The sequence below is a fragment of the Vigna radiata genome, chromosome 9, assembly GCF_000741045.1.
Source record: "Vigna radiata var. radiata cultivar VC1973A chromosome 9, Vradiata_ver6, whole genome shotgun sequence".
Classification (NCBI taxonomy): Eukaryota; Viridiplantae; Streptophyta; class Magnoliopsida; order Fabales; family Fabaceae; genus Vigna; species Vigna radiata.
The window spans coordinates 13972863-13980147 of record NC_028359.1 but is presented as its reverse complement, the minus strand read 5'-3'; the positions used below and the strand labels follow the sequence as shown (position 1 = coordinate 13980147).

General features: G+C 28.0%; 1 protein-coding gene across 4 annotated transcripts; it reads left to right on the top strand.

The window, feature by feature from the left end:
• Positions 1–2220: 2220 nt before the first annotated feature.
• On the top strand, positions 2221–6844 carry LOC106773792 (ethylene-responsive transcription factor-like protein At4g13040). Of its 4 annotated transcripts, none has more exons than XM_022786423.1 (7): positions 2221–2348; positions 3132–3254; positions 3376–3455; positions 4386–4470; positions 5365–5545; positions 6300–6421; positions 6579–6844. In XM_022786423.1, exons 2-7 carry the CDS (start codon positions 3212–3214, stop codon positions 6698–6700), a joined length of 633 nt encoding a protein of 210 aa, XP_022642144.1. In that variant the 5' UTR covers positions 2221–2348; positions 3132–3211; the 3' UTR covers positions 6701–6844. The 4 variants fall into 4 exon arrangements, with proteins under 4 accessions (XP_022642144.1, XP_014516029.1, XP_014516030.1 ...); XM_014660543.2 differs by having other exon boundaries at positions 3373–3455; XM_014660544.2 differs by having other exon boundaries at positions 2221–2388.
• Positions 6845–7285: the final 441 nt, after the last annotated feature.

Sequence of the window (7285 nt, the reverse complement as noted above, 5' to 3'; positions counted from 1 at the left end):
AGAAAATTGACATTAAAAAGAAAACAAAAATAAAGGACTCAGTCATGATGATCTACATTTATAATTTTATTACATAATAAATACATTTATTTACATGAGTAAAAATACATGTGTCACACATATGTATTCACTCTTTTCTATGATAATAAAAAAAGTCATTATTGTTAATATATTATAAAATTAAGTATATATGATTTTATACTTAAGTAGCTTTAAATTATTTTATAGGTACTTTTTTAATTGAAAATATTATTAAATTTAAAAATAGTCAAATAAAAAATTGATTAAATTTAAATAAATATTCACTTAAGAGATAATATTGATAAAATAATTATTTTAATTTAAAAACTTATCATATATATTTATATATATACGTATATATGTACATATGTATATATGTACATATGTATATATGTACATATGTATATATGTATGTACGTATATACATATGTATGTATGATATTTTTTTTAAGTAATAATAATATGCCTTTATTTTAAATAAGTGAGATTCAAATGTCACTTACCAATAGTTTCAAATGACAAGTATGTGTCGTCTATTTTTTCTTTAAATAATTTATGTTCGTATGTCACCTACCATGTCTCATATTAAGAACTTAAGAGATGAACACTAAATAAAAACAACTCCTCAACAAGTCATATCTAGTTAGACCTTACATCCCATCATTCAAAACTTCTTCATCACTATGCTTATAGGTTGAGAGGTGTTGGAAGTTCCACATCGACTAGAGATAAGACCAATTTATAATATATAAGTGGAGTGTAGACCTCACCTTACAAGCTGGTTTTATGGGGTTGAGTTAGGTCTAAAACTCACTTGTAACCGTTACCATACTTGAAGATTATGAATAAAGATATAATTTTTTTTTTTTTTGCATTTGCTTTATAGTATGAGATGACTATCAAGTACCTATTGTCAGCATCATGTTTCATAAGTCAACTAACTACCAACAACTACTTTATTAAACTTACTGCATGTCTTTCAATCATGAAAAAATTGAGGTATTGTTGTACTACTGTACATAACTTATTACTACTTAACAATAAACTCAGGTTATTTTTTAACTTGACATAATCTACATTAAAGATAAATGGGTTATTGGGTTCACCGTCACGTATATAAGTAAGAGTCTAAAAATGTTATAATTATTCTATAAATGTATAACTATCTAGGTAAATAATTTACGTTTATTTTTACAGCATCAATTGTTATCTAAAACACTTTAAGCGTGAGAGTGTTTTTTGTAGATACATCGTCCATTTATGAAAGACAAATAGATCGAAAAAAACCACTTAAATAATAATAGTAATAATATCAATAATAATGTAATAATAATAATAATAATAATAATAATAATAATAATATAAAAGAAATTTAGATTTTTCATATTAAAAATATTGAGAATATTTAACAAATAAATTTTATTTTTTATTAATATTTTATGTGATTATGGAATATTATTTTAAATCTCAATCATAGCTTTAAATGGCCAAAAAATATTTGAGATTAAAAATATTATATTTGGATAAATCGTGACAGATTTTTTTATTTAAAAGATATTAACCAATTCTTATCTAATATTCATTATCATCCTGTTTTTCCATAATTATATTTTGAATTTAATTAAAATATATTGGTGATATACAATAAATTCGAACTTTTATAATTGTTATTTTAAAATTTATTAAAAGTTGGTATATATTAATAAAGAAAATGTATCTTTATAACATCTTTCTAACTACTTTTTAGTGAATATAATTTGTTATCAATTTTATCATTATTAACATAATATATTTTATTGTTTTTTAGATTTTGTAGTTATTTTTTAGATAATAAAGTTGTAAATATTATTTATTTTATAATATTTTTATATGAATAAACATTTTTAAAAATTTAATAATACTTTTTTATTTTAATAATTATAATAAGAGTTACTTTTCTTTTTATATTTTATTATCATGAAAAAAAATTAAGCAGGTACATGTTTTTATTCAATATTATTATAATTATGAAAAAAAGAAATAGATAACATATCATAAAAAAAACTGCTAAGAAAATTATAATCAGAGAATCAATTCAATATAACATATTCATCTCTCACCCTTTATCTCAAAAGGGTTAATATAGTAATTGCATCATGTTTCTCAAACTCCCAACAACCTTATACCTATTTCTTTTTCTTTTGAAAAGTACATCATAGTCCTTCAAAAATTGAATCAAAACCTTGTATACAGAACTTTCTCTCTTCATGTAATCACTTCACTGCCCTTCCTTTTTATATAAGTCACACTAAAGAGGCTGTGGAATAAAGCACACACCAAACATCAAGGTCAGAATTGATGGTAGATGTATCTGTAACAACAATTTACGTAAATCTTCATCACCTTTTCCTTCTAAAGTTGGCGCAAACCAATTTTCTTATTCTCTCAGTTCTTGTGTTAAGGAGTTGTCTAGAGTGATTTCTTTTCGTTGTTTTTAAATTTCTCTCTGGGCTTAGTGGGTTTCTCTTGGATTTTTGTCTTGACCTACGTGTGAATGTCTGCTATGTTTTGTTCTGTGTGTGTGGTCAATTGGGTTTTGGTGGAAAAGGTGTTTGGTTGATGGGTTGACCCAAAGCAGAGAATTTTGAGTTTGCGCAGATGAGATGATGTTTGTGTGGATGAATTATTTTATTTTATTTTATTTTGTTTCTACCAAATTAATATTATTGTGGCGTTTATTAATTAATTCTGGGAATTGAACTTTGTCATGATTTATTTTCTTCTGCACTTTTTTGGTTTATGTCTTTGGGAAGAGTTTAGTGTTGATGTGTTTTCATGGACTAATTGTTCTTTGTGAGATGATATGTCTGGATTACTGATTTGCATGATTAGACATAGGAAGGTTTTACTGGTGGTTAGAATTGTATAGTGATGATCAAGGTTTATCTGCACTTGTATAGGTTTGTTTTTGTATGGGTTTGTCCAAGGTGGTCTAAAGATGAAAAAAAATCTTCACTTTGATTGCATTTGCATTCTGGGATATCTTTCTTGATGTTTCTGCAATGTCTTTGTTCTCCTATGTTAATGTTCCTATTTGTCTTCTCTCTCATAATGTTTTATTTTTGTTGCAGGTACTCCTTCTATATTGAAGGGAGATTGGTACTGCTACCGGCGTCCTCTACAAAATTTGGTTTGTAAATTGAAACTAACAATGGTAAGTCTGAGAAGACGTAGACTGCTGGGACTATGTTCAGGTGAATGTTTCATAAAATATTTCATATAACTTGGTTTATGCCTTTTTCAGTCTTGAGTTTGCTTTTGTAGCTGAATTTGCTAAAATTAACATTATTTACTATTTTGATTCAAACTTAGTAGGAAATAGTTCGTTTGTCACTCCCCTTCCTCTTCACTGTGAGCATCTGACTGCTACTGAAGCTTCAGGTCAGCAAGTTCAAGTGAGTGAACAATCTAATTTTTCTGATATGACCCACTTCTCCAATCCTCTAGGAACTAATGAATGATTGTATATTTCTGTTAGTGCTTTGTTTATTTCCTATAATGGTAATATCTGAGGTTTTTGGTCCTCTTGTATTTAATGTCATAACCCTTTTTTGGTTAATATTTTGCACTTCATTAATTTTAAATTATTGGTGTATGTGAAATTGAGGCATGAGTTTAGCATCATTTATGCAACTTTCTACAATTGAAAATGTTTAAATACTTTTGACCACTATTTATTGATATAGGATTTACACCTTCCACTTTTCATACAATAGTTTTATATCGAGATTCAACAAGCACAAATCATTTGCATATAAAAATTTGCATTTATGCCTCCTCGTAGTTGTTTTTGGTTTACAAAAAAGGAGTTTCTCCTGTTAAGTAATAGCAGTGAAAGATAACTTGGACAAAACTAAATTGAAAAGTGATCTCCAAGCAACATTTTTCTTCTGTCATCTTCCGTTGGCTGAATGAATTGGATAACTATATTTTTCTAGCATTGGTTATTTGCTCTTTCTGCTGCATTGCATATTGCATAAAAGGTCACAAATATAGATTCAGACTGACTTTGAACATATAATAAACTTCCAGTTATAGGTATCTGGTTTTCAACAAAGTCCACTAGTTCCTTTGAAAATTACTTGTAAAAAGAAAGAGGAATAAAAGGATTGTCACGCTACATATGTTTATGTTTGTTTTACTCTGCTTGTTATTTACATCTGGGTTTACTTAAATCGTAAAATTTGCAACAAGCTATTGATTAACAGTAAAATCTGGATGAAGTTTTCCATTGACTGATAAAATTAAATGTTTATTCTATCTTTTCTTTCATTTTTTTTTCAATTGAGAAACTTATAATAAACACTTCTGTTTGTGTTTCCTAGAACACTATTGTAAAAGATGAACCGGGATCATCAAATGCATCCGGTTCCAGCTTGTCCAAAGAGGATTCTAGTCAACAAAGCCTAGGTTTGGTTTCCGACATATTATTCTTTTTGTTATATCTGATCTATTTTGTTTTGTGACTAGAAAGTCAACCTAGTAAGAGATGTTCTGCTTACAAAATCTTTGTAATGCTTCTTCCCCTTTTGTTTTTTGCTATTTTTTCTTTTAATGTATTATTCACTGATTCTATACATTATGAACTGCAACAAGAAAAGTATAATGGGAAAACTCATGAATAGAAGTTGGTAAGGAATAAAACTTACATAATCCTACCTTTTTTTTTAATAAAGAAAAAGTGGCACACTCTTAGTTTGTGGGAGTTAGAAATCAGTCTTATCATAGAATGTACACAAGGTCCCTTATATGAGCAGGAGAAATATTTATGTCATTTTTTGTTGTGATTTGATAACATTTTAAATCGCTGGTCTAATTTTATCTTAGATTGTTGTCTGTCTTTCTTATTGGACCTTGTTTATTATAATGTTTTCAGATACAAATACTGAACAAGATTATTTAATAACATTTTATTGGATATCTACAGTTTCTTGGTTACTTCTTCATCTGATTACTGCACCCTTTGAAACATTAATTTCATTGAGTTTTTATTTTCTTCGCTGAAATCCATTATAGAATATAATTTTGCATAAAGCTCTTAATTGATTGACATTGAATGTTGTGCTGTGCAATGCAAATGGTACCTGACAATCATGGGTTAATTGAAAAGGTAGGAACTGTATGCTGTTTTGAACATAACATGAAATGGACAAACTTGCATTGACAGTTTACTACTGCAAGGAGAAGTCAGTTTGATCACAGTTCACAAGCATATGGGCATTCAGTTTACTTTCTCTATTTCAAATAGTCAGAGTTTTATCTTACTTTTGTTTGACTATAACTTACTGAACAAGCATATATCAGGACCACCTGTTAAACGCAGAAAGCAACATTTAAGGAAACATGCTCATGATCAAGAACCATGTTTTATGAGGGGGGTATATTACAAAAACATGAAGTGGCAGGCAGCCATAAAAGTAGACAAGAAACAGATCCATTTAGGAACAGTTGAGTCACAAGAAGAAGCTGCTCATTTATATGACAGGTATTGTTTGAATTGTACCTTATTAATACTAAGAATGGCCATTTTAGACAACTTCTGAGTCATACTCATTTACAGAATATGCATTTCTTACAGTGTATTGTGCTTGATAAACTGCCAAACTTTTCTATTCATTTGCTCACTTACTTATTCAACATTAGACAACTTCCCGAGTCACAAGAAACTTACAATAATAATCTGTACATTTTAGATATTCAATTTTTATCATTGGACCTTACAATAATAACCATGTACAATTTTTTTTTTCTGGATTAACACTTGTAGAACTGTAGTGACTGGGGTGACCCCTAATTACTATTTTTACAGCACCGTTCATTTCTGTTTTGGAGTAGTAACATTACATTGGGAGAAGGATTATTGTGCTATCCTAGAGAGTTATCTAAATTCCTCTGCATGTATAACCTATTCGTATGAGGCTATTTTTTTAATGGAGTTTAAAAGCCATTTGCAGTGGCAAGTCTACGTATTATAGTAATTCTACATTCTCTATACTATAAAGACCAGTAATGATTTAAACATTCATTTATGTTGTTCTGCATTAGCAAGATCATGCAGCCTTTTTAGCTATGTTATTTTGCAGCCCGCATTGTATATTAAACTTTGTTACATATATGTAAAGTTCAATATCTGCAATGAACATGAACAAGCAAAATAGTTTAAAATCTATCCATTGCAGAATTTTAGTATTCTTTCATTGTACTAACTGAGCTACTACTTTCTTATCTATTTCTCCAAGGGCTGCTTTTATGTGTGGAAGAGAACCCAATTTTGAGCTTCAGGAAGAGGAGAAAATGGAATTGTGTAAACTAAAATGGGAAGATTTCTTAGCAATGACTAGACAAGCAATTATCAGCAAAAGTAATTTTCTTCCCTTTCAATTATTATTATTATTATTATTATTATTATTATATATATATATTATTATTATATATATATATATATATATATATATATATATATATATATATGTTTGGACTTAAATTTTAACAGTTGTTCCATGCAAAATGTTCAACAGAGCATAAGAGAAAACATAGTCCTGAAGCAAAAGATGTCAACATGGAAGCTTCAGTGCATTCTGATGATAGGAAAGTAGTAAATATAAACCAGCAAACACCAGTCTCCAAAGATCTGAGTTAGGTGGGAATGAAAATTCAGTTTTAAGAATTTAGATTTAACTTTTAGATTCATTTTCAATTTCATTAACCAAAAAATTGTACATGGTACAGTTCATAGCTATTTGCTTCCTTGAAACGGAGAATGAAGATTCATTTATTTGTTTTATACACAGCATTTTTTTTTTTCTGTTTGGACTGTTATTAATTCTTATTCTGGATAAATAAATCTTTAGACATATTTAGGCATGCCTTTTATTATACAGTAAACAATTCAAATCCACCAACAACAAAACTGATGAACTATGTTTATGAAATAAACATAAAAACTGAAAAATAAATAAATATCAATTTTTTATCTTAAACCCAAATATTTTATTCATTTCTTAAATTAAAAGGTAATAATTAAAACCAAATTGAACAAAATCACTTATTATATATTGTTGTGTATTTAAAGTTCTTACCATAATTAAGACTCTGAACCTTAAGATAGGTGAGAAGATCTAAGGGATGGTTTGGGTGCTCCTAGTGACTGAATGAATCTCAGATTATTAATGAGAAATATTTACTTACAAAAGACTTTATAACACTCAAGTTACTAAAAGAGTTT

Bases quoted from the DNA above. Each gene is read 5' to 3' on its own strand.
- LOC106773792 (XM_014660543.2), top strand. From the start codon at position 3,212: ATGGTAAGTCTGAGAAGACGTAGACTGCTGGGACTATGTTCAG. The intron at 3,456-4,385 runs GTGAGTGAACAA...TGTGTTTCCTAG, and splicing joins CTTCAGGTCAGCAAGTTCAA to AACACTATTGTAAAAGATGA. The intron at 6,422-6,578 runs GTAATTTTCTTC...AATGTTCAACAG, and splicing joins ACAAGCAATTATCAGCAAAA to AGCATAAGAGAAAACATAGT.